We start from the raw sequence: 26,288 nt of genomic DNA, 5'->3' as shown, positions 1-26,288 counted from the left end.
TACTCCTTCATTGAAACAAGACTAATGTGTATGTAAGTGACGGGTCCATGGCTCGGTTACAAGTGTCTTGTCAACTATCGGGTCCTCATCCACAGCAGTCCCTCTAATGTGTTGACAGAAGTGTTGCTAAAGAAGCAACAACAGATTTAGGACCGGCCTAATAAGTGTCTGCACAAAAGAATCAATACACCAGAGTGTAAATTAAATAAATAAAGGTCAAAGTGCTCGAAGATTCAATACACCAGCGTGTGAGAAGATACAGAAAGAGTGCTCTAATCAGATACTGAACCCCCAGCAGTCAATGTGTGAGTGAGTGCAGCAGAGCCCCTTATTAGTCTGTAGGCTAAAGGCAGGAGTCCCAGTGTATGTGCAGGTCAGAGCTGTCCAGGAAATCAGCGGAAAAGACACTAGAAGGTGTCTGGGGGCAGAGTGGGCCCAGCATAGGAGCCTCTTCTCTCTTCTCTCCAACCAGTCCAATACCGTCCAACCAATCCATACCGTCCAGCCCTTGCTCCCCCTCCGCTGCCATGTCGAAGGTATCCACTGGAGACAAGGGATGGTCCAGGATGCTGGGGGTGCACAGCATTTGACTGTGGAGGTCATCAATCAAAGTCAACAGGCCTCCAGGCTCCACCCCCAGGAGAGGCTTACCGGTGGTGCTTTCAAGAAAGTCCTCCAGGCGTCCGCTCCCAGCGCTGCTGAGGCGTTGTTTCTCCTCTGTGGCGTCGAGCTGGGTCTGAAGCTCAGACTGAACCGAGGGGGTCGACTGTGGGGTGTCATAGCTGGGTGGGGCAGCGGGTGATAGCAACAGCTGGAGTGGGGAGGGAGGAGAGGAGTGTGGATGTAGATGGTCCAGAGAAGGATCAGGGGCTGGTTTGAAGGTGGTCGACATTTCTGAAGGAAAAAAAAAAAAAAAAAAATACGGAATTTTGAAAAATTGAACATAAAACTGGCCACCCGATACAATAATCATCAAACTGCTGAATGAATCAAAAAAGTTAATACACATCACAAAAATCAGACAATGTTATTGCCTCTTACCTCCTGTCTGTAAGATGATGTCAATAAAATCATCTTCATGCTCTGCATCCTGAAAACACACACACACACACACACACACACACACACACAGAGGAAAAACTTTAGGCTCGAAACTGCGTGTAAAGTTCACTAGTCCATACCCAGTAGAAAAACGTGGGACTGACAGAATGACACACTGACAGTTTCTGTGATTATGTACAGCATACCATACTATGATTTAATCATACCAAAAATTACAAAACATTGGTCCACAGGGGGAGCCACAGCGATCGGTCGCATTTTAGCCATTTGTAAGCATTTTTCTGTTGTTATAGCGCCACCCAGTTGCCAATTAGAGTTAAATTTCTCCAGTCACCTTGAGGCGTCCTGTTCTACATATCTACCAAGTTTAGTAAAAATCCATATGGCGGTTAGGCCTAGATAAGAAATGAGCTCTCTAGCGCCCCCATTTTGTTTGATGGGGTCAATAATGGAGGGGTCCCCTCAGATTATGTGTGGTCATATGCCTACAAAGTTGCGTGGTGATGGGTGAAACCCTTGAGATGTTATACACCTTTATGTGATGAGCCACGCCCTCCGCAATATTCATTGCCTTATAGAAGCTCAGTTTTAGTAAGTTTTCCAACTTTTGCCAAGAGGGAACTTTAGATATTGGTCCCTAGATTATGTTCACCCAGTTTCATGCAGATCGCTCAAACTTCCTAGGAAGAGATCCATTTGAAGTGTTTTCAAAAAATCCAAAATGGCAGAAAATCTATATAATCGGAAGTTATGGGTTCATGAGGCAAATTTGTTCCTCATGAGGAGAGGCATCTCTGTGCAAAGTTTCATGTCTCTACGACATACGGGCCAAGAGATATGCCCATTCAAAGTTTGCAATTTCAATCGGTTGCTATAGCGCCCCCCTTTGGCCAATTGATGTAATATTGCTTCATTCACATCCTCCCATGACCCTCTACCACTGTGCCAAAGTTTTTGTCAGTATATCGTAAGATAAGATATAGCTCAGTTGTTCCTGAAATGGATGTACTGGTGCCCCTAGTGGTACTTTGGAGTGCTGCAGGGTGTTTGAACAGTTAAAAAAAAAAGAAAAAGTTGATTTAAAAAATATAAGTCACGCATAATTCCTAAATTAATGATGCTATAATACATGAATTAAAATGCAAATTTAAGTTCAACAAACCATATTTTATATTCTGTGTTTCCATTCTGAATGCCATCTGTTGGAAACTCTCTGTTGCTGCAGTAAATTAGTTGCACATAGTACAGAAGCCTAAAAGTTTCTGTTACATAAGCATTAAATGTTGCATAGTTTTGACATAATTACATAATTTTTATTATATTGTTGATTACCTTTTCGATTATAGTAATAACTTCCATTACAAGGGTATGTAAGGACAGGTGATCCAGTGGTCGCGTGGCACAATAAAAAAAGCGCTCTGTCTAATCGGAGCAGGATTCAATGCCTCATGTTTTGCAACCTGCAAAATGTGCTCTGCCATTTTGGGGCTTTATATAGGCTTTTTTTGCTACCAAAAATATTTGGGTACATGGCTGAAAAAATATTGAAAATGGGGATTATTATTGAAAAAAGTTTGAGAAACACTGACATAACACAAAACTATGCGACACAAGCTCTTGATGTGAGATGTGAAATGATGTAAAACAACATAGCAAACCGAAATGCAGAGCAAAACAGCTTAGCTTAATGTAGGTTAGCAAAACCTACATTAACAAACACCCCACGGAGATAAAAATCACACATTTTGGATTGTGAACATCTCAATCATTTTGCACAATGACACAATCAGACACGCAGTGGGTCATACTTTGTTATCAGGCGATGAGGCAGCGGTCTTAATGGAAGCTGGAGTCAGAGGACTGAACAAGACATCCAGACCAGGGCAAAACTCCTGGAGGAGAGAAGAGAGAAGATTTGTATGCATCCAAACTGATCACAATGCGACTCTGTGATACAAGTCACCCTGAGAGATCATCCATGTCATCATGACATTACTCACAGTTTGAGAGGAAGGTGAGGGAGCAGTCTCCTGGTCCCTGAAGAAAGGCTGCAGACTGGGAGGTGCTGACAAACACTGAGCAACTTCCTGCTGAGGCGGCTCTACAGACACATGAAGGCCCCCGCTCTGTGGCTTCAAGTCATTAAAAACAGTGAAAGGATAAGTTCTCCTCACAGGGGAAGAGTATTCAGAGGCAGCAGCACTAGTTATTTCAGTAACATCTGAAATCACGCAGAATTTCATTCTATTACGAGTGCGATAAGAAGGGCACAAAGATCAGGAAAGACTGCTGACGACAGCAAAATGTGCAGTCGGCACACGGCGTTCCACCAAATCTTGACACTTTCCAGCACACCTGCGCTCCCCGAGACATACTGTACATCTCAATTAGCCGAGATGCGGAGGAGTTTTTGTTCCTCCTCCGTTAACAACATACATCATAGTAATGGAAGATGTCGTTAGAGTAATTAGCCACGCAATAATAATCAGCATCGGGCTAGTGTCAGACACTCTTATCAAAGAGTGCTGTCACTGTCTCCAGCAGCATACATCATTAATTTCCTCTGCTATTGGACTCGCTGGAGCACTTCTCTTTCACTCTCATGTTTCGCTCGCTCTTTATGGAGTATTAACGGACTGCTCCGTTATTGCTCCAGTGACAGGGGCTATGGGGCTCCAGGGCTGGTGTGAGAATGAGGAAGTGTGTATGTAGCATGATGAGGGTCCATGAAATGTGTGAAAGAGATGATTTAAGGCTGCTGAGTGATGGTTTGTGTTGGCAGAAATGCCCCATGCAGAAACTTTAATGTACTTAAAGCACTGAAAATTAACATCGGAATTCTCCTGTTAAGAAACAATAAGCTTCTTGCTACAGACAATAACCGAACACTTTTCATGCTTTGCTACAGCAGAAATTCTCCCAATGAAAACACTCCGTATCATGATTATATATTTAAATCTCACCTTTGTCTCTTGTTGTTTCAAAAATCCCACATGCATGCTCTGTTTGGTTTGGTTATCAGCTTTAGGCAGCTGAACAGGGCTGTGGCTGGGGAGCTTGGCGGGTGTCGACTGTAGTCGCTGGTGGAAAATGAAAAATGCAAACAGTGTTGATAGTATTGTTAAGTGCTTAATATAACAATAAAAAGGTTACAAGAGCAGAAAATTGCTTTTTTATCTTTGCGTTCACACTCTACTTTATATACAGTGCCTCTGATCCATAATGCTGACATGGTGGATATTAACCTTGGAGATTGGGTACCTCTAATTTGGTCACTTATCCAACATAATGCACACTTTGTGAGAGGCTTGTAGAGAGCCCAGATCTTAAAGGGGAAGTTCCGTTTTTTACAACCTGGACCTTATTTCTGGCATTAAATACGGTTGTTTACTCACCCAGATAAGTTTGGTGTCATTTGGATATTTGGATTTGGATTCATATTTAGATCCGTGAGAGCCGCGTACATCCATATAGTGGGAATGATCGGGGCACCGACAATGAGGCTCTAAATAACACATTGTCTGCCGCGAAACTCGTTCATTTCACCAATATGTTTTTATGAATCGCTAGAGTTGCTTGTCATCATCATCCGGGTCATTTATACTGACCTACTAACCTCTGACCTGGATGATGTCATCCAGGTGCGCTGCGCGCCTGCAGCACTGCTCTGTTTACAGCTGGAATTTGCTACTGTTAGTTTTTTGAAACATGGCTGAATATTTGTCAGATTTTGAGGTTGTGGACGACGACTTTGAATATGATGGACGTCCTTACCGTTTTGAGCCAGAGTATACGGATGAGGAGCTCTTTGAAAGGAGGATGTGGAGGCAGAGAGAGGAACAGCTGGCCAGAGAACAACAAACCGCTGCACGTCCGAGAATAGATGCTAACTGGTGGTGTTCTTGTGGACAATGTTCCACTATGCCAACAGAGGAGGAATGCCTTTGCTGCTCCGAGTGGGATTTGAGGCCAGGAGATACACGTCTGGATGTCTCCAGAAATGACACAACTACAGAGGATTTCACTTTTATGATCAACCGTACTGTTGTAGAGACTTTTTTTCGTGTCCCGAAAGTAAACTGGAAGACCCAGCCAAAGCCTGCAGGACCGAACGGGCAACTTTCGATTGAGTAAGTAGCCTACACAGCAGCATAAATTGTTTATTTTCCTTGAATTTGTTTGCTTGATAAGTAAATAAATGTAAGAATTTACATTTCTTTAGTTTCTTCTTATCGCTTGTGTAGAACTGCCCGCACACTGCACAAAAAGCAGAGGCACTTCTTATGGAAAATGTGAATTTATTATTACATAGTGCTCAGTGACAAAAAGTGAGAAACAGAAAGGTGAACGTTCCGGTGGTCAGAGGTTAGTAGGTCAGTATAAATGACCCGGATGATGATGACAAGCAACTCTAGCAATTCATAACAACATATTGGTGAAATGAACGAGTTTCGCGGCAGACAATGTGTTATTTAGAGCCTCATTGTCGGTGCCCTGATCATTCCCACTATATGGATGTACTCGGCTCTTGCGGATCTAAATATCTTCCGAAGGACTCCAAATGACACCAGACTTATCTGGGTGAGTAAACAACCGTATTTAATGTCAGAAATAAGGTCTAGGTTGTAAAAAACGTAACTTCCCCTTTAAGGTACAAGAAATACTGGGGGTAGGCAAAGGAAACAGCAGAATTTGAAAATAATACACCCTCCTCGACCGATTCATCGGTTTGGCCATTAATTGGCACAGATAGAACTTTATATAAACTATCGTAAATGGCGGAACGGGGCTCCAATAGTGGCTGATAGCTGTAACCTCCACTTGCCACATGTGTACGGCCATCAGGCTTTTGCACTAAGTACCTCACATGCAAAGTCAAGGTAATGGGTGCTTTAGATAATTTGTATGATTTCAATGAACGTTAACTAATGTAGGACTTTATTAGGGGCATAATAAGGTTGCTGGTTATAGAACAGCTTTATGTGCTTTTTGTTTTGCAAGCAAGCATGGTCAGTATAATTTTACTGGAATTGATGTAACGGGCCTAGAACTAGCAATATGTGTGGTTATTATAGCGATTACAAATCCACTATCGGTCGACCTCTAATAGTAACCCAGACATTGGCTGACTGAATATTATTTCACTGATGGCTTGCCAGCAGCGCATTAGCTCCGCCCCTCCTCGCCCTGCTCTCCCTGTTTATCAGACCACAAATGAGATGACAATCAGCTAGTGAATGGACTGGGTCTAAGCTGTGTAAAGGCAGCAACAGAAAGTTTGCTGATCGGGCGGGGAAGGCGGAGCTGTTCGCTGGCTGAATTAGAGTGGCTGTAGCTGCTGACTCAGAGTCTGCGCCTGTAAAGCTCTTTGGAATGACACACTTGATTCAAGGTGCTAGCTTGCTACATAAACATGACCTTAAAGTAGCCATGAGCCTTTAGCTCCAGTTAGCAGGAGGCTAAACTATTAGCAATATTTAATCTCCATCTCTGAAATGCCGCGCCAATATTGACACGTTTTATTTTGTTTATTGTCAGACTCGTCGTACGACTTCCTCCCCTTTTTGGGTTGCTTTGCAGAGTAGGCCGCTGTAATGCTGCTATAGCAAGTTTCTCAGCAGGATTCTCCACCACTGAATCAGGCTTTCACCGAAGGGACGTGCATGCACATCTGCATTTATAGAGCGTCCAACAGAAACGCCCTTTTTCTAAATGACCTTTGATTGGCCAAAGTCTCCCGTCATAGGCTTTCTAAAGCCTGAAGACAGAGCCAAGAGGAGGTGCAGAGGTCTAGTTTTCTCTCAGTCCACTTGAATTAGAATATGCTGAAAGGTTAGAATGGCATTTTGACCCAATGATGCCAAAATAAAACTGCCTACCCCAGCTTTAAACAGACTGCTGAAAATAAGTCATGTACCTGCAGTGTGATTTGATTGGTTGCTTTGCTCCCCTGTGCATCAGTTCTTTGGTTCTCAGTGATGTGACTGGTCAGTGCAATCAGGAAGTGGTTGCCGTTGCTATCGGAGACCAGAGTCGGGGTGGAGTCGCTCTTGAGGTGATCCAGAAGGAAAGAGGGAGCTGAGCCTGACTGCTGGTTGAGGTACGCTTGAGACACCTGGACAGAACCCATAATAACTTTTAGAGGAAGAGTTTTTGCTCCATATTTCATACCAACACACCTGAGCTTCTATATGCTCTTTTATCTGACCACATCAGGTGAACACTGTTCAGGAGTTTCCTTTACTGCAGAACTTAAGTGGCATAATGAGACAATCTGACAATAAAGTCTTAAACAAAAACATTCCTGACCTGTGGTGACTGCTGCTGCTGCGCCTGCTGTTTCTGCTGTATCAGCACCTGCTGTTGCTTCAGATGTATCTTGGTCTGTATCTGGATTTGTTGCAGTTGTTTAGTCTGCTGCTGCTGTTGTAAAAATGACTTCTGTTGCTTCAGTAGAATCTGTTGCTTCAGCTGCATCTGCTGGTGATGTTGTTTTGACTGTTGGTGCTGTTGCTGTGACGGCAACAGTTGCTGCTGTTGTTGCTGGAGCTGTTTGAGCTGCTGTTTGTGAGATTTCTTCTTCCTCTGCTGGGAAAGTTTCTGCAGGTTCTCCACTGTCTGACCGCGGTTCTGAATTGTCTGCTTCTGGTTCTGAATTGTCTGCTGCTGCTGCTGCTGCTGCTGCTGCTGGAGCAAAAGTTTCTGTATGGCCTGTTGCTGGGCCAGTTGCAGAGTGGTTTGCTGCAGACGTACATGCTGTTGTTTTGTCTGTGAGCTCGTCTGCTGCGGCTTGACATGGAGCCGAATCTGCTCCTGCGCCTTCTGCGTTTGGGTTGAGGACTGCTGTAATCCACAAGTGTTTGGTAATTGGATAGCTGACTCACATGCACCTTCCTCTGCCTCCATGGCTTCCTGTTTGACAGTTACCTTGATAACATCCATCTCACATGAAACAGATGACTGTGGAGGAGGGGGGGCTGAGAGAGGGACACCGGGCTTATCGGGAGGCTCTTGTTTAACTCTTACAAGAACTAGCGGCTCTGCTCCTCCTCTGTTCCCTTGCTCCAGCTGCCACCTCAGCACCTCCACCAGCCTCTGTTTCTGCATCAGCATCCTGGTCAGCTTCTCTATCTGCTCGTCTTTCTGCTGCAGCATCCTGTCTTTGTCCACGGTCACTGCTGGAGCTGGAGCTGTGGCTGTAGCGGTGAGGGCACCTGATGAGACCAGGGGATGGTTCTGCAGAGAGGCGGGCTTTACAGAGAACTGGCAGGGTGCTGGGGTGGAACACTTTGGCTCCTCTTTAATGTTGGCTGGAAGCTGAGCAGCTGAACATGGCTGAAGGTTCACCTGGCTGAGAGGTGAATTCATCTAGACAGAAAGAGAGGAAATAAAAACATACAGTAGGAAGCCTTGACAGGGAAACACTATAAAATCACAGTTCTTAGTATGTAAACAAGAGTAATGGGCAGATTCACGAAAGGATTGCGTGGCTCTTATAGCCGTTAAATCTGCACAAATGAGAAAGTAGGTAGCTGTGTGATTCTCAAAACACCTTACTGCACTACCACGCAAATCTCATCTTGGTGAAACTGTTATTTGCATGTATTTAAATGAGGTAATATACATTCATTTGCCGCAAAACTGGACCCTTTATATGCAAATGGAAGGTGCCAAGCCTCTGTGCAATCAGTTGAATTATTCATGTCTGTCATGTCATGTAAAGGATATTTATACATAAACACATACGTTAATATGTAAATGGTTTCATGCCAAGACTTTCTAGTGAAGCACTGAATTATATTTTTTCTTTAATCTTTTGTTTCAAATCGTGCCAACTAAAAAAGACGGCGTGCATTTGAAAATACCAACAGCACAGACAGACCGGGATATTAAATCCCAAATATGTTTTCTCTCTGTAACATTTAAATTCCTTGCTTGAAGTTTTGAGGATCTGCAACTCTGAAAATTTCAGTTTTCTTTTTCTCTCTGCCATCATTCTGTTTACTGTGTTCTTTGCCCAGAGGCGACATTTATACTTTGCAGTCAGACGCAAAAAGGCTGCAAAACTTTATGGGCGTGTTTGCGCTCTAAGATCCCTAGTGCAATATCTTTTATGAATCGAAACTTGAGACGGGGCAGAGTGGCTGAAAGTGATGTGCAGTTCACGGTACTATCGGCAGCTGTAATCCATTTTTTGTGAATTTCCCCATAAGAGTCTACAGCCAGGCTGGAGCTATGTAGCAGGTATAATACTTATAATGTTAATCATCTTACTTAACATTTTAGCATGCTAACAGTTGCTAATTAACACTAAGCACAGTACAGTGGAGGCTGATGGGATTGTTGCTGCAGGTGTTTAATCATAAATTAAGGATTTGGGCAAATCTTTGTCGTACTATTTTGACACACTGAAGTAAATAAATGTATCTAAACATACCTTTTACTTCATATAGATATTCTTGAAATTTAACCAGATTTCTACTAAACTGATTTTGCCAAGCCCCGCCCCTTTGTGATAGTCAGACAAGCTGTTAGAGTAAACATGGAGCCCACACTGTAACTAACTGCACTCCCTGAAGAAACATGAAAGAGTGATGTCAGAGAGAAGCAGACAGAGGGGTCTACAGTCTGTGTTTGAAGGATATATCCAGGATGTCAAACTGACTCAGCAGCAACAACAGGTTAAAAAGACAAAGATAGTTAGAAGCTAAAGCCGAACTATAGGCTACAGATCACTTTCATGTTTCTCCTGAAGCAACTCCTATTCTGATTAAAGGACAGTCTGTAGAGATTGTATCCTCATATAAATATTGGGGTGTGCATGTGGACTGTAAACTGGACTGGAGGAAGAACTCAAACGCTATTTTTATGCGGTTGTTTGTTGGGGTGGCAGCCTAACATTGGAAGACAGGAACAGGATCAACAAACTTATTAGAAAGGCATGATCTGTTATTGGTATGAGCCCTGCTTCTCTGGAGGTCATAACAGAGCAGAGGACTAGGAGGAAGCTTAGAGCTATCTTGTCTCAGGATGATCACCCCCTGCATAGCACTTTTGTTAGAAGTGGTAGAAGTAAGCGGCTTCTTTTGCCCAGATGCTCCACAGAAAGATTGAGGAAGTCCTTTGTTCCTGCAGCAACCAGGCTTTTTAATCTGGATTGCTGATGTCATGTCTTGCTGCTATACTAGTCCTTGTACATTGCACTTTTAAATTGCATTTGTACTCTTTTTAATCTTTTTAATCTTTATTTATTTATTTATTTTTTCAGGTAATTTTGCTATTGTTGTATTGGACCACTGCACTCCTAGGTGACGTTATTGTATATGTATATTTTGTCTATGTCTTATTGTTGTACTGTATGTTGGCCATGGTGGCAATCCAGTTTCCCCTTGGGGATTATTAAAGTTAATCCAATCCAGATCACAGTGTAAAAGTGAACCACCACATCACTGCTGATCGCCACACAAGACAATGACTATAAAGGGAAACTTTGCTGATACTGAACCAGCTGTGTGGCATCACAGTGTGTGCACATGAACAGTGTTTGGCTTCACCCCAGCACCCAGACCTCTGCTGCCGGCCAGATAGGGATCTCTGTGGGAAGTCAAACAGCATTCATCTGCACACAGTGCGATGACACACAGCTGGTTGAATATGAGCAAAGTTTCCCTGCTTCCCTTCACTGGTTCCTGTACAGCAGGGTCGCTCTTTGTTTCACTGTTATAATCATTAAAAAGCAAAAGCAGCATGTGTGTACATTCAGTAGGCTATATCTTCAGTAGCTAGCTAGCTAACCCTACACTTTTCAGGGTTTGATTTTGGTTTTGGAAAAGGGAAGAAACGTATATCTTTTTCCAACCTCTCCAGGTAACGAGTGTCATTAATACACGACGTGCCCCAGACACAACATTTAGCTCCAAATCCACAACACCAGCCTGAAAATGAAGGAAAAATTCACACCATTTCCCCCATGGGGTCGCTCCTAAAGCTGGTATCCTCTGGGCTCATGGCGCCTGGTGAGCGGTCAGAGGGGGCGAGTGAGACGACTGGGGGGGAGATGTTGCCGCTACAGGTCAGGAGCTGCTGCTGAGGAGTGGTCTCACTGCTACCTGCATCAGCTGTTCAGAGGTTGAGAAATGGTTGTGTGACTTTAGGCAGACGATACAAACACAATACATTATTTACACCAGTGGTTCCCAACTGATGGGTCGCAGCCCAAAAGTGGGTTGTGGGTTCATTCTGAATGGAGATTTAAATTTCTGTCTTCCTTATCTTTTAACACTTGAACACATAGTTCTGTGAGGAGAGGGGATTAAGGAAGTACAGATACATTTTCTGTTTGACTGACCGGTCACAGAAGACGTTTGATGGCACTGATACTGAAACTGTTGCTGTTCTTGTGATGTGATGCTGTTGGAGGTTGCAGCACATTTGGAGGATTTTCCTGCTCCTTCCGCCCCCGGCCCTGTGGTACCCCCTGCTGTCGAAGAGGAGGAAGTGTCGCTGCCTCCATTCAGCTCCTGGTAGGTCCTCAGCCTCTCAATGAGGTCGTTTTTGGTGCCGGAGACTGGCAAGCTGCGCAGCTTCAACTCGGACTTCAGTTCCGCGACCTGACAGAAGACGGAGTAACAAAGAAATTGAGACTGACGGACACGAATGAGGAAAAGCAAAGAGATGAGGATAAATACCAGAGGAAAATTGAAATGGATCAAAGGGAAAAAGAAGAGGGAAAACAAAAAGACAGAATAATCCATCACTGTCCCTTTCTTTGTCAGCTCGGAGTTGGCAGGCCACTTTTCTGGGACAGAATTTTGTTAACAGAGAATCTTTTACATATGCCAGTTTCTATCCACCAGTTACTCCATTGACTCATAGCTCAGAGACAGCAGAGAGAGCTGTTGCTCTTCACTCTTGTGAGTAGGTGAGACATAATATATGGGTCATGCAGGTGTTTTATTTAAATGTTGCTGTGCAGCTAACCTTCATTTCATCCAGGTTTGGAGGCAGACACACTGGTTTTGCAGATGTGTGACGGCTGTGACTGCCTGGGTTAGAGGGGGCTGTTGAGGGGGCAGCGACAGGTTGAGGTGGGGAGGAGGTGGTTGTGGAATTGGAGGAGGAAGAGGGAGGTGGCTGCTGATCTGTCTGAGCTCTGTTGGAGAGAAAGCTATCAGGAAAGTGATCTCGACAGTCTGTGAACAATTAAACACCTTTACACAAGACAGCAGCTCCTCAGTTTTGAAGTCTGTTTCCCCCAGGTGTTGCTACACACCACATGCTTGACCATAGACAAAAAAAAAACATACTTGGGTGGTGCCGGAAGGATGGCATGGTAGTTATAGTGCTGCTGCTGCTGATTGAGGATCTGGAGCTGCAAGAAGAGCTGCTGCTGCTGGAGGATTTTGGCATACGATGAGTCCAGATGGGGAGGAGGCTCTTTATCTCCCTTCTGGTCGGGTGGGATGTACTGATGGTACTTTAACTTTTTAATCTAGGAGGCGACACATCAACAACACAGCAAATAATAGTTTTATTGCTGCTGCTATGACTCATTTGTTTCCTCTGAGGTTTAGGTTTAGTTTTAAATCTACCTTTGGCTTGATGTCCTTTGTTTTTTTGTGTCTCTGTGCGGAGCGGTCGGAGCTTGGTTTGGGCTGGGACTGGTAAAAATGGAAAGATGCCAGTTAGTGCTTACTGTAAACTTTCATACAACAATATAATTCTATGTAACTTCATTATTCACTCTCCTTGTAGCTTTGCTTTGGTCTCTACTAACACCAGAGGGAAACACCTGGCTCCTAAGCCTGTTGATGCTACCCTGGGAACCAGATGTATGTGTGAACTCATGTTGTATTTGCTCTGGCAGATCTGGTCCCCCTTCCAGTCAGACAGATTTGCAATAGACCTGCCCCAATTTGGCCAATCACAACCATTTATTTAATACGGGTTTGTTTCAGATGATGACTAACAACTTGTGGAGCCTCTGCACTTTTGGCTTGTGTGCCATCATGCTGGAGATGCTAGCTTAATAAATTAAAGTGCTGTTGAGGCATTTTCAAAAACAACCAAGATGGCTGCGGCTGTAGTGTGTTTGCATTTATACATTTCAGGGGCATTTACTGTAAAATACGATTTGATTATTGTAAAATGTATTTCAGTCAGGAACACTTTAGTCAAAGAAGACTTTATTGCCATTTGCAGTATTATATTTGGAGGTATGGCTCTGTTCCGGGGCCTCTCTGCTTTTCCTCGGGCCTAGGCAGAAAGCCTTAGGGGGAGAGAGTAAAGTGCAACACACACTGCCGCCGGCATGGCGCTGTGGCTGCTAAGTGCCGCCCCCCAACACATATTGGCAGAGGCACCGTCGACACTAAAGTGTATTTCCCACCCCAGCCCACTAGGTGGCTGTACCTACACTAGTCGCCAACAGTTGCCAACTGCTAGTAACAGAAGAAGAAGAGGAAAAACTGAGTTTCTTATCAAAATCGTCTTATTAAAAATTTGAAAAACTTAATAACGTTAAGCATCCAGATACCCCTTTGAAAGCTGAAACCGGAGTTGATACTATGGCAGCCGAGATGTACATAAAAGGCTTTTGTCGCAGCAGTGTGGGTTTGTTCATAGAATATAATGGAAGCAGGCGTTTTGACGCGGTGTGTGTTGCACTTAAAACTCTCTGCCCTTCCACGTGCCTACATGGAAAGCCTGAGGCAGAGACAGCACACCTCCCTGCCCTTCCACGCGTAAACTAAGAAATCCTGAGGCAGAAAGGGCAAATCTCCCTGCCCTTCCATGCGCCTACATGGAAAGCCCACGGCAGGGAGAGCAGCAGCAAAGACCCCCCGGGAACAGAATACAGCAGTATCAATGACAAACAGAAATGACATTGATAAGTCAGACATAACATGAAAAGGAAGAGCTGGGTGGAGGGCCACGGAGCTACATTGAGAGGAATAAAAGATAGACAGTCGCGAAAAAAAGAGAGCCACATGATGATTTATGTAAGAGTAGTTGACTAGTCTAAGTTTACATTTCTGTTTTAACTTAAGTGAAACTGTTTTTGTTGAAAATAGCTATCTGCTGCTGGAAACACACTGACTTTAAAACCAAAACAACGAGCTGAAAGATGGTACAATGGTCTGTAGAGCTGGTGAACTGCAGAGACAGGTGATAATTTTCTGTTCATGTTCTGTATTGGATACCCGTGATTAATGAGAGACCGCTGTCTCATTAAACACAGTCATCTGATCCATTGTTAATCTTAAAATATTGATAAGAGCAGCTTTAAATCAAAACACAGTTAGCACTTTTTCCCACAGATTATATGACACTTATTTTTTGGTCTGTGTTGACTGATGTCACTTACCTTTATCAGTGTCCTCTGGGCAGATGATACTCCCGTCCCATTGGTCAGCTTAAATAAGGGGGAGGATCCAGAGATTGGTGTGAAAGAAGGAGTAGGTGGAGACACCTGATTGATAAGATGGAAATGAGCAAAATTAATCACTGATGGCTGCACTGTAGCTTTACCTCAGGCAGTGGTTCCAGTTTTTCTATCTTAGGTATTGAGTAAACTGACGACCCCTGACTGAGTGATATTTTTCTTATGGATATTTCATATTATATTCAAAGCATTAACAATAACAGTACAGACCAACTGATAAACGTAACAGTTGGGTAAAGTTTGGGTAAAACTAATAATTTGAATGCATTTTGAACAGGTTATTTTCTGTGAATATTGCATCAGAGATTTGCGGAAACTTTTTATATGTTTTTCCATTTGTATTATTTATTATTTTTATTTCTAACAATCATACATACTTAAAAGGTTTATTTTTGGACACATTCAGTGTTTCCTTTTTCCTCACGCCTGTGCATCATTGTGTTAGCTCTTTGGTTGTCGTTAGCAGAGAGCCTTCACTCTCAGTGGTGACCTCTAGTGAGAGTCGGGGCCCCCAGGTTGGGAACCAGTGACCGAGAGCTAGACCGATAAATCTGCAAAGGCCAATTTATTAACTTATAATAGTCTACTGAAGATAAATCAAAAATCTTGTGTCAGTGTATTGTTGCATTGCCTATACTTTCAAGACTATTTTACAACTAAAGTTTTGAAAAAACTCGAAGACATTTCAGATCAGAACTGAAGACATCTCTTTGATGAGAGGTGAAACATCTTCAAGACACTCAAGCAAGTCCAGTTGCCTACGATATAGCAATTAAGATTAACTGACAGATGGAAATTTAACTGTAAACAGACCTCACCAGTGAGATGACATTACAATGGTACATTAAAGTTTGCTACTCTAAAGGAATTTGCCTTATGTTTTATAATCGTGCATCTCTGACACACAACATGTCAGTCACCATTACCTGTGTTGGAGATGGGATGCTGCTCCCAGCCAGCGTCTCTGGAGGAGAAGGCGGAGGTAACAGGCCCAAAGGAGACTCCTGGCTCACCGGCTGCTCTGGAGACAGACTGTAATTGCTGTCCTCATCACATGACGAGTTATCACATGGAGCCTTCGGAAACTCTGAGTGGGAGAGGACAGGAGAGAAGACGAATTGAAGACATGGAAACATAAATGAAACTGGTATTTTTCACACAAGCAGCTATATCTGCAACCCGTGTGTCTGACTTGCTTGTGTATATCTCTACAATGACAGCAGGCTTTTATCACCTAAAGTCAGCCAAAATGATCATCAGCATGTCCTCTACGAGTATCAGCAAACACGTCACTGCATGTGCACATCAAGGCCTATTAAACTGTACAAAAAAAACAAGCTCCTTCTCCGATGTCTGCTCTAGAAATGTCAGCCAGTGCATTTATGTGACGGTGGCTGCAGAGTAACCTAAACGCTTGTCCTCTCTGCCAGTTTTAGATATCTTAACTGAAAAAAAAAACCCCAAACAGTTTCATCCGTTCACAGTGTGGCCAGGATGAGTCAAGCTTATCCCAGTGATAGTTTTCATTCATCTAAGTTCACTTTCAGTGCAGCCAGATAAGGCCGGCCACCTCATTCACACTGGTTTTTATGTGACAGATGGTGTCTCTCTAAGGGATGACGATATGCTGAGAATTCTGAAGGATCGGTTGCGTAAGTTGTGCTACGAATGCATTAACTGTTTATGTGAGGGCTCCTCCTGTTTATGCACAGCCTTCTGGGCGACTAATGATATTCTTTTTACAAAATGTTTTTCAGGCTACAAATAAGTGCAGCTGAACAATATAAAACATACATCAGGCAAAGTATGTTAGGTTAGAGGTGTGTAGGAGCGAAGGGTGGATCGGACTCATAGACTGTAGCAACTCTTCATACTTCATTATGTGTAACTCTGGGCCTAAATAAACTGTAAAAAGGAAAGTTATGTAAACCCCCCTGCTGAAATTAGCTATAGAGACCTAAATCGTTTTTTTGTACCAGGCTATAAGTATGTTTATTTTTGCTGTAAAGTTGGGCATTTTAACATGGGGAAATTCTATTCTTGAGATATCACTTTCACGATAATGAGACAGGTCACAGTGACCTTTGACCACCAAAATCTAATCAGTTCATCCTTGACTCAAAGTGGACATTTGTGCTAAATTTGAGGTAATTCTCTCAAGGTATTCTTGAGATATGGCATTCACAAGAATGAGACAGACACAAGGTCACAATGACCTTGACATCTGACCACCCAGATCTAATCAGTTCATCCTAAAGTCCAAGTGGACGTTTGTGCAACTTTGGAAAAATTCCCATAAGGTGTTCTTGAAATATTGCATTCACAAGAATAAGAGGAATGCGAGGTCACAGTGACCTTGACCTGATGACCAAATTCTAATCAGTTAATCCTTGACTCAAAGTGGATGTTTGTGCCAAATTGAAAGTAATTCCCTCAAGGTACCTTTGAGAAATGGCGTTCACAAGAATGAGACAGACACAAGGTCACAGTGACCTTGACCTTTGACCACCAAAATTGAATCAGTTCATTCTTGAGTTCAAGTGGATGTTTGTGCCAAACTTGAAGTAATTCCCTCAAGTTGTTGTTTGGATATTGTGATCACAAGAATGTGAAAAATTCAGGGTCACAGTGACCTTGACCTTTGACCACCAAAATCTAATCTGTTCATCCTTAAGTCCATGTAGATGTGCCAAATTTGAGAAAAAAACAACAACAAAAAACTCAAAGTGTTATAGAGATATTGCATTCATGAGATTGAGACCATTGAGGTTACAGGGCCCTTGACTTTTGACAACCAAAATTGAATCAGTTCATTCTTGAGTTCAAGTGGATGTTTGTGCCAAACTTGAAGTAATTCCCTCAAGGTGTTGTTTGGATATTGCGATCACAAGAATGTGAAAAATGCAAGGTCACAAAATCTAATCAGTTCATCCTTGACTCAAAATGGACATTTGTGCTAAATTTGAGGTAATTCCCTCAAGGTATCTTTGAAACACGGCATTCACAAGAATAAGTCAGATACGAGGTCACAGTGACCTTGACCTAGCACCACCAAAAACAAATCAGTTCATCCTGACTGTGCCAAATTTGAATATATCCCCCCAAGGTGTTCTTGAGCTATCACATCTATGAGAATAAGACAGACGAGGTCACACTGACCTTTAACGACTAAAATCTTTTTTTTTTTTTTATCTTTAAAAAAAGAAAAAAAAAAAAGATTTTAGTCGTTAAAGGTCAGGTCATAAAGGTTTTTATGGGCATTTTTTGCCTTTAATCGATAGGATAGTGAAGTGTGAAAGGGGGAGAGAGAGAGGGAGAGACAGCCGCTGCGGCAACAGCCTTGTACATGGGGCGCCTGCTCTACCACTAAGCCACCGACGCCCCGTAACGACTAAAATCTAATCAGTTTATTCTTGAGTTCAAGTTGACGTTTGTGCCAAGTTTCTTCATGGTGTTTTGAAATATTGCATTCACGAGAATGAGAGGAATGTGAGATCACAGTGACCTTGAATTTGACAACCAAATTCTAGTAACTTAATCCTTCATTCAAAGTGGATGTTTGTGCCAAATTTGAAGTGATTCCCTCAAGGTGTTCTTGAGATATCTAAAATGGGACGAACAATCCAAAAACATGATGCCTCTGTCCAGGGCTGTCACCAATGCGAAAGCAAAAAAACAAACAGCATGAAAATGTGTCCACCAAAGGACGAATGTTTTCATATCAGCCTCAGCATCAGGTTGAAATGTCCTCCAGCAAAGGAATAGATCCAAGTCGTGGTCCTCCTGCTAATTCTTCCCTCAGGGTTATCACACATCATCATTTCATTATTATACAGACTTTGAGTCTTTACAGGGATTTCATGTATAAAGGTACCTGGTTTGATGCGCTAGACAAGAATAGAGACTTTTCTTTTGCTGGTGGATGTGTGTTATTTAATTACAGGAGCTGCTGTGGGCTGCAGCAGACAGTTATGTAAAATACACTGCTGGTCATTAATTTCACATCAGCAGGCAATGATGAAAAGACAACATGGGGCTGATTTAATACCCTCTGATCCAATAACGTGATGACTTCCCTACTGCTGCGCTGTGCCTGTGTGTATCTGTGCGTCGTGCTTTGCATGTTTGTATCTTTGCATGTCAACTCTGTGTAACTCTTGCGTTCCCAGCGCTCCTGCAGTAAGTGGGAGCAATGCAATTGTGTTTATTGTGTGGCGGTGACAGAGACGGATAATCCACTGACACTGCACGTTATTGAATCTCAGCGTCCCTTCCTCCATACATCAATCAAGCAGCTGCTGGACCCACCGTCTCTGATCTCATCATCCAACGTCTGACAGCAGCGGACTAAAGATATACAATAAAAGCGAGACAGTACTGCTCCTTTGTTTCTTTTGTTGTTGATGCCAAAATGGAAAAGGGTGAAATTGGGGTTATTATATCTGTCACTGTGCCCAAACTGCAACTGATTAAAATCAGAGTCTTTCATTTAAAGTCCTAACTCTTCAATTAGAATGTGATTCTCATAATAATAGATAATGGGTTTTATTAACAGACATTGTGGCCATTTAAAGCTGACAACAGAGAGGGAAGAGTTTTTACTTTCTGGCTGTCAAGCAGGGATGGGGGGGGGGGGGGGGGGGGGGGGCGCGCATACATGATTTACTATATCCTAGATACAAGGGACAGTTACATATTTTTCCTCTTACCTGTAGTGCTACTTATCAGTCTTGATTGTTTTGGTGTGAGTTGCCCAATGTTGGAGATATTTGCCATAGAGACACTGCCTTCTCTTGAATATAATGGAACTAGCTGGCACTCAGCTTGTGGTGCTCAAAGCGCCAAAAATACATTTTGAAAAACTCAACAGGGGGATTGGACAGTGTGCTCCAATTACAGGGGTATCACACTGCTCAGCCAACCTGGTAAAGTATTCCAGGGTGCTGGGAAGAGGCTCTGACCGATTGTCGAACCTCAAATTCAGGAAAAGCAATGCGGATTCTGTCCTGGTCCTGGAACAGTGGATGAACTCTTTACCCTTGCAGGGCGGCTGCAGGGGTCGTGGGAGTTTGCCCGTGCAGTCTACATGTGCTTTGTGGACATGGAGAAGGCTTATGACTGCGACCTGAGGGGATTCTTGTGGGGGAACTGCGGGAATACGGGTTCTTGCATAACTAAAGTGAGAGCTAGTCAACACAAAGTCAAACACGTTCTCAGGGGGTGTTGATCTCTGCCAGGATTGTCCCTTGTCTCAGAGACAATCTAGATTACTTTGGTTTTGAGTTGCCAAGTGTTGGAGATATCGACCTCAGAAGACGATGCCTTCTCTTGAATATAATGGAACTAGCTGGCACTCAGCTTGTGGTGCTCAAAGCGCCAAAAATACATTTTGAGAAACTCAACAGAGGGATTGGAAAGGGTGCTCCAATTATAGGGGTATCACACTGCTCAGCCAACCTGGTAAAGTATTCCAGGGTGCTGGGAAGAGGCTCTGACCGATTGTTGAACCTCAAATTCAGGAGGAGCAGTGCGGATTCCGTCCTGGTTGCGGGACAGTGGATGAACTCTTTACCCTTGCAGGGCGGCTGCAGGGGTCGTGGGAGTTTGCCCGTGCAGTCTACATGTGCTTTGTGGACATGGAGAAGGCTTATGACTGCGACCTGAGGGGATTCTTGTGGGGGAACTGCGGGAATACGGGTCCTTGCATAACTAAAGTGAGAGCTAGTCAACACAAAGTCAAACACGTTCTCAGTGGGTGTTGATCTCTGCCAGGATTGTCCCTTGTCTCTTGATTCCTCGTACTTGTAGTGCTTTTTATTAATCTAGATTGCTTTGGTTTTGAGTTGCCGAGTGTTGGAGATATCAGCCGAAGAGACGATGCCTTCTCTTGAATATAATGGAACTAGATGGCACCCAAAAAATACAACTGAAAAACTCAACAGCAATGTCTCTTTCCAACCGTATGACTGCGCAGAAGGAGGTGTGCATCTACTCATTGATGAGCGGCTCATGCTCATAACAGCACGAGATGTAAACATTACTGGCATCCCCCTTGGCAGAGCTGTAACGTTGGCTAGCTCAGTGGTGCTAGGTGAGCTAGTGGTAGACGCATGCTTCCTTCCTTCGCGGTGATGCGGTTGGCGATTGTAGTTCTGTAGAAAGAAATAGTTCCTGCATGAAACTGCTCACAACAAGGTCTGTGGATTATCTTGAGTAACCAGGTCATGATTTCTGGAAAGAGACATTGCTGTTGAATTTTTAAAATGGATTTTTTTGGCGCTTTGAGCACCACAAGCTGAGTGCCATCTAGTTTCATTATACTGGTGAGAAGGCAGACATCTCTACGGCCAATACCTCTAACTCTCAGCAGCTCACACCAATATAATCTAGATTAAAAAAATAACACTATGGGTACGAGGAAAAATATGTATTTTGAGGTTTTGGGGTGAACTGCCCCTTTAACATTTGTGGCTTTTGAGGCATGAATACTCAGGTGGGGGAGTTTGTGTGTAACATAGTTTTTGTGTATATATATCAGAGGGAAACGTATATTGTTTATTAAGTGTGTGTCGCCAGGCATCTGTGTGTGTGCCAGTGCCTGTGTGTGTGAGTGGCGAGCACAGCTGAGGCATCTGAGAGGACGCATCAGTGTGTTCATGACAGCTGGAGGAGGGGACCAGGAGGGACATCCTGTCAGGAGCCTTAAACTGTGGGTGTGCTGTGATATATTGCACCTTTACATTTATATCACACCTCCCTCCTCCACATATATGCAGGGCATTTTCTATTTAAAGGTGTATTTAGTAGTTTATTTCCGCTAGGGGGCAAAAAAGAAACAAGAAAAGAAGCGGAGAGATGTGGAGCCACTGTGACATAAAGGCTTATAAAGTTGTTATAGCTAATAGGAGAACTTTTACACCCAGCCTGAAACCTGCCTCTATACTATCTGTCCATTTTACTGGGCCTTGTCTCTGCTTCATAGTTGGTTTTACTGGTGTGAAAGGTAAGGTTGTCACACATAAATGATTCAATGCTTAATTCAAGCTTATAGTTGGCTCCACTAGTCAGAGGTGACTGTGAGAGGAGTTAATTAGTCCAGCTGAAGATGGCCACAGTCCAACAAACAGTTAATTTGGGGAAAAATAATTGCAGAAACACTGAATTGTCTTGGAAGGATTCCATATGTCATTTAAAATCCATCTGACAGCTGGCCCGGCTCACCTATGATGGCCTGTTTAATGCTGGAGTGAACAGGCAGGATGTTTTTGTGGATCAGCTCCATGGGCCCCGGCCGGTGGGAGATCTTATCGTTCAAATCGTCGGCAAGGCGAGCTCTCTTTAGTTGCAGCTGCTTGGCCTGAAGTGACGGCTCTGCTGATGTCTCTGGAAGCACGCAGAAACCAAACAACTTTTAAAAAAAAATTCTGCCAGTGTGCTCGGATCTTCAGAAGTTATTTGTCAGATTAGCCCAGGGTCCAGACAGACAGGAGGGTCTATGTGGCACTCACCCTCCAGGATGTGCATCCTGATTAGTTCAGAGCGCTGCGGTCGACTTCTGATCTTCCTCTTGAGATAGTCCTCGGTCTGGAGGAGGAAAAAGGAAAAAAATGAGACTGTGATTCACTTATGGATTTATAAAATATGATTATATTTTTTTCCATAACTCAAAACACTCTCACCAACATTTCATCAGCCCAGAACTTCTTTAGTTCAAACTTAGTTTTCCTCTTCTGCAATCATTGTTACCAGGTACCTTTTAATTGACACCGACATTTATTTCCAAGCTCCTATGTTCCCCAGCTCTATATAACCATAATATAACACATAAGACACACTTTACATCTGTCTTCCTAATTATTTAAAGATTTACAAATATTAATGTTCCGTATGTCTCTTGATATATAAACTAATATCGTCAGAGATTAAGGCCATTGATGATATCAATGAGTGCCATTGCAAGGACATAAATAACCCATTTTTAAGGTTACGGTTATGGTGTTTATATGATCACAGAGGATCCGGGTTATTCATATTCCCCGTATACATTCCTGTTTCTTTAAGAATACTCCAGCTAGCATATTCGGGTTTCTCATAAACAGAGTATGGTGTTTACAGGATACTCCAAAAAACCCAGTCATAAACAGATTATTCATGTCCATGTAAACGCACTCATCATCTAAAGTCAAGAAAACTGTCTAAGCCACAAATTTTAGGGCACAGGTTTTAATGAGTATAACATCAGCAGGCTCTAAAAGCCACTGAAAGGTGTTAATGTGTCATATTGAGAGGATGATGAGCTGGGGAACATAAAATACTGGGAACATTTCAGTTTATTTATTTAGGTTTAATTTCGTTTTTGCTATTTTTTAATGGTTTATGTTTGTCCATTTATTTTCGCTATCTATTAATTATCTATTAAATATAGTGTTTTATAAACAGTTAGTTTCATTTAGCTGATCAGTTGCTAACTACTGTTTATCCATTACATTTAGCCAACTCTCTGTGTAGCCAATACTTACTATTTTAACTATTACTTCGAGCAAGCATTACCCATTACTTTTAGCTCACTATTTAAAACATTATCCATTAGTTTTAACTATTTCAAACATTTATTCACTACTTTTAGCCAAGTATTACTTTCAGCTAACTTTATCCGTTGTTTTTCCTGTTTAGTTAAAACATTACCCATTACTTTTAGCTCACTATCTCACATTTATCCATTATTTTAAATTATGTCCAACATTTACCCACTACTTTTGGCCGACTATTTCAAACATTAGCATTACTTTTAGCTTACTATGTTAAACATTTCTCCATTTCTTTTTGCTAACCATTTCAAATGTTAGCATTACTTTTAGCCAATTATTTTTTACATTACTTTTAGCTAACTGTTTCAAACATTGGCATTACTTTTAGCTAATTATTTCAAACGTAGTACTCCTAGCTAACTAATACATTTATCCATTATCTTTAACTATTTTAAACGTTTATCTACTTCTTTTAGCCAACTAATTCAAACACTTGCATTACCTTTAGCTAACTATTTCAAACATTAGCATTACGTTTAACTATTTTAAACATTATCGTTAGTTGTAGCTAACTATTTTGAATATTTGCATTACTTTTAGCAAACTATTTCAAACATTAGCATTAGTTGTAGCAATTTCATATATTAGCATTACTTTAGCTAACTATTTCAAACATTTATCCATTACTTTTTAATTTTAAACATGTATCTACTACTTTTAGCCAACTAGTTCAAACATTAGCATTAGTTGTAGCTAACTCTTTCAAACATTGGCGTTACTTGTAGCTAACTCTTTCAAACATTTATTCATTTCTTTTACCTAAGTATTTCAAACATTTATCATTTCTTTTAGCCAACTAGTTCAAACATTAACATTACTTCTAGCTAACTATTTAGACTTCTCTGCTCATTTGGTTTTCACACAAGCTCAACATGGTGTTCAGGTGTTTACTCCGACTCAATATGTGGCTATATGTGGCTTTTTATACAATTCAGATTTTCTATTATTTATTTATTTAAGAAATTGAGCTACTCCAAAATCTTTCCACAAAACCCCTGGAAACTGCACACATACCCTGGAGAACATGTACCCCTTATTGGGAATCACTGACACTGCACCTTACTTAAAATATACATTTTCTGTGCAGATGGCCTTATCTCAGCACTTATTTGTCATTTCCAGCCCTTCTGTATTACATTGTTATTCAAGAGCTGCTGTAATGATGTCAGATGCTACAAAGCAGAGAGAGACTGAATGTGTGCTTGAAACAGGCCAGTTTTGACTCCAGTGATTGATGTGAGGGAGGCAAACTCACCCGGGCTCGTTCCAAGCTCCGTCTCTGTTCGTGGAAGGAAGCTGAACTTTTCAGAGCTTGAAGAATAAAGAGTGAGAGCAGAGCAAAAGTGGAGAGAAAGAGAGAGAGGACATTAACATGGCAGTATGTACATTCATGTCACTGAGGGGAAATGGAGAGCAAAATGGCTTTGCAAGGCTCTTTGCTTCTACAGTTCAGCTCCAGTTCAGTTTGAATAGGTTTACTGATGGTGACGATTATGGCCCTTATATTGCCAAAGCTTTCCCTTTCTCACATTCTGAGCGCCACGTCAGCGTAATAAATGCCAGGTCCGGCTGTACAGACTTACTTATTTATGTGCCATGACAGAACAAAATGCATAATAGCCTGGGCAGCGGTCCCATTAACAGGTAAAGGGAGACATGTAATGGGATGGACTCTGAGAGTTCCAGTCCAACGAGCCTCTTTACAGCAGTGGAATTTATGGAATCTGTTCAGCATTCACAAATGACTCAAGCAAGACTTGCTGTAGGCCCATGATTATGCAAAAACCCAGGGATTAGTGGTGCTAGACACCTAAAAGCCTAAAGGGCTGTGATGACACCAAAATGCTGACTTAAATGCAGCATATCAGTGCAGGCATTATGATTTTGCTGCTAAAACAAGAATCCAAACCTCAAACTATTAAATAATGTTAAATTGGATGTAAGAATACATATGCAGGCAGATTACTAAGTAGTTCACAACTTGAGCATGAGTGTAAAGGCCAGACAAGTGGGATACATTTCAAGGACATGCATTTTATTAACATTTAAGATTTGATCTGCTTAATGACACAAGTGAGCACTGCGGAACTGTACATTAAAGCTTTTATACAGGGCAAGTTTTTATTTGTTGACCAATCATAGGCACCTATGAGGAAAAGGCTATACGATAATAGATAGGAGGCAGTGTTGAATAAGTAAAAAGTTAAGGTATTGAACATAGATTAATTGCTGGTGTAAATCAGGATTTGGTCCTTTTCACCACACTTTGTGGTTAGGTGAAGGGCTACAAGATCTCACTGTCTCAAACACATCGTTTCCACGTAGCTCTGTGTATGCATGCAAAAGTCTATTCATTCTTATAAGAACCACGGCAATCTTTGCAAATAATTCTTCTGTTTTTTGTTTTGTTTGGCGTGTTTTTCAGTCTGGAATTTACCGTAACTACACCTTGAATTTCTGCGGCAAATTTAGGACATACTGTTTGCACTGTGTGCCACAGGAAGTTAGCATAAAAACTAGTAACGCACAGGCTATTTCATTCAATTAATGTATGCAATACAGCTTCATATGTACTTTTTTTGGTGAAACGTGTGACTGTATATTTAGCTAACACTGGTATCATGCTAGCTGTGTAACATATAGCGCATGCATAGTGGTTCATACAGTACGTCTTTAAGAAAAATACTTCACAAACTGGCTGCAATCACTGCAGGGTAATTTCATTACTTAGTCACCATCATGCATTATTACCTCTGCCAAGGAGGTTATGTTTTCGCTGGCGTTGGTCTGTTTGTCTGCAAAATAACTCAAAACGTTATGAACGGATTTTGATTAAATTTTCAGGAAAGGTGGATAATGGGACAAGGAACAGATGATAACATTTTGGTGGTGATCGGTTGAAGCAAAGTGGATAAAATAATAAATAAAGTCTATCGTCTGACAGCCTCAGCAGCAATTCCACTTTCTAAAGATGGTGAAAATAGCGCCATCTGGTGGCCGGAAAGCACGTCTTGTTCTACTTGCTAAATATTGTTGTAATTCTAAAGTTGAAATTAATGTTCTGTGCTGAAAAAAAAGAAAGTGAAAAATACAAAAAAACATATTATATTCTGTGTTGGTACAAAAAAAACAACGAAATAAATACACCACAGGGTCTCCATGGTGACGGCATATATAACCTAATCATGATAGTG

General features: G+C 42.1%; 1 protein-coding gene across 7 annotated transcripts in view; it reads right to left on the bottom strand.

The window, feature by feature from the left end:
• Nucleotides 1-210: 210 nt before the first annotated feature.
• Nucleotides 211-26,288, bottom strand: part of LOC117269069 (myocardin-related transcription factor A-like) — a 71,343-nt gene continuing 45,265 nt past the window's right edge. For 6 of the 7 annotated variants that reach the window (XM_033645910.2, XM_033645911.2, XM_078161190.1 and 3 more), the window contains 17 exons: nt 24,350-24,405; nt 22,015-22,090; nt 21,728-21,889; nt 15,433-15,593; nt 14,429-14,533; nt 12,654-12,722; nt 12,369-12,553; nt 12,043-12,229; nt 11,411-11,672; nt 11,023-11,180; nt 7,372-8,430; nt 6,980-7,177; nt 4,026-4,142; nt 3,063-3,194; nt 2,871-2,954; nt 1,042-1,090; nt 211-894 (listed from right to left, as the gene is read on the bottom strand). In XM_033645910.2, the coding sequence (XP_033501801.2) occupies nt 344-894; nt 1,042-1,090; nt 2,871-2,954; nt 3,063-3,194; nt 4,026-4,142; nt 6,980-7,177; nt 7,372-8,430; nt 11,023-11,180; nt 11,411-11,672; nt 12,043-12,229; nt 12,369-12,553; nt 12,654-12,722; nt 14,429-14,533; nt 15,433-15,593; nt 21,728-21,889; nt 22,015-22,090; nt 24,350-24,405 (3,611 nt within the window). In that variant the 3' untranslated portion in view covers nt 211-343. The remainder of the gene's footprint in view (nt 895-1,041; nt 1,091-2,870; nt 2,955-3,062; nt 3,195-4,025; nt 4,143-6,979; nt 7,178-7,371; nt 8,431-11,022; nt 11,181-11,410; nt 11,673-12,042; nt 12,230-12,368; nt 12,554-12,653; nt 12,723-14,428; nt 14,534-15,432; nt 15,594-21,727; nt 21,890-22,014; nt 22,091-24,349; nt 24,406-26,288) is intronic. The other variant, XM_033645913.2, reaches the window with a different exon arrangement.

The sequence above is a fragment of the Epinephelus lanceolatus genome, chromosome 18, assembly GCF_041903045.1.
Source record: "Epinephelus lanceolatus isolate andai-2023 chromosome 18, ASM4190304v1, whole genome shotgun sequence".
In the NCBI taxonomy this organism is placed as follows: domain Eukaryota; kingdom Metazoa; phylum Chordata; class Actinopteri; order Perciformes; family Serranidae; genus Epinephelus; species Epinephelus lanceolatus.
Note: the sequence above shows the minus strand (reverse complement) of the source record. Positions and strands in the feature narration are given on the sequence as shown.